The following is a 578-nucleotide window of genomic DNA, read 5'->3' on the forward strand; positions in this document are numbered from 1 at the left end:
GGCGCGGGGCCGGGCCGGGCGCCCACCTGCGCTTACCTGAGAGCCGCACGCCCAGGAGGAGCAGCGCCGCACGCGTCGGGCCCGGGCCATACATGAGGGAAACCCAGCCCTGGCTCCGGAGCCAGACCGGGCGGACCGGAGCTCCAGCACCCCGCCAAGGCCGGGCCGGGGCAGCGGGGGCGCAGACCCCTCTTCCCGGGGACCGGTCGGGTCGCTCACCGAGGGGCCCGGAGCACGAGCCTGTGACTCACACCCGCGGCCCGCGTTCCCGGCTGGAATGAAAGGTGGGGCTGCCCGGGCTCGGCGCCCTCCCCCCCCCCCCCCGCCCCTCCCACCCTCCCGCCTCCACCCTCCCCGCAGGTCTGCACAAAGGTCCCAAACTCCGGCCCTCTCCACAGCGGCTCCCGCCGGCCCGGCCCGGGGAGGCGGCGCCGGCCCCCGCCGCCCGCCGTAGGCCGGGTTTGGAAAGCGAATGTGGGCGCCCCCGGCCCCCTCCACCCAATCCCCGCAACCCTCTAAAACCCGAGCGTGAGCCTCCGCTCGCCCCGGGGTAGGTGGATTTCCCGGAGGCCCAGCTG

The 578-nt window shown here is 76.6% G+C and overlaps 1 protein-coding gene across 1 annotated transcript in view; it reads right to left on the reverse strand.

Annotated features, from left to right (window-relative positions):
* Nucleotides 1-254, reverse strand: part of Mpzl2 (myelin protein zero-like 2) — an 11,832-nt gene extending 11,578 nt beyond the window's left edge. Inside the window, exon 1 of the mRNA XM_013009842.1 lies at nucleotides 37-254. Within this exon, the coding sequence (XP_012865296.1) occupies nucleotides 37-94 (58 nt within the window). The 5' untranslated portion in view covers nucleotides 95-254. The remainder of the gene's footprint in view (nucleotides 1-36) is intronic.
* Between the last annotated feature and the right edge of the window lie 324 nt (nucleotides 255-578).

Source organism: Dipodomys ordii, unplaced genomic scaffold, assembly GCF_000151885.1.
Source record: "Dipodomys ordii isolate 6190 unplaced genomic scaffold, Dord_2.0 Scaffold10, whole genome shotgun sequence".
Lineage (NCBI taxonomy): Eukaryota > Metazoa > Chordata > Mammalia > Rodentia > Heteromyidae > Dipodomys > Dipodomys ordii.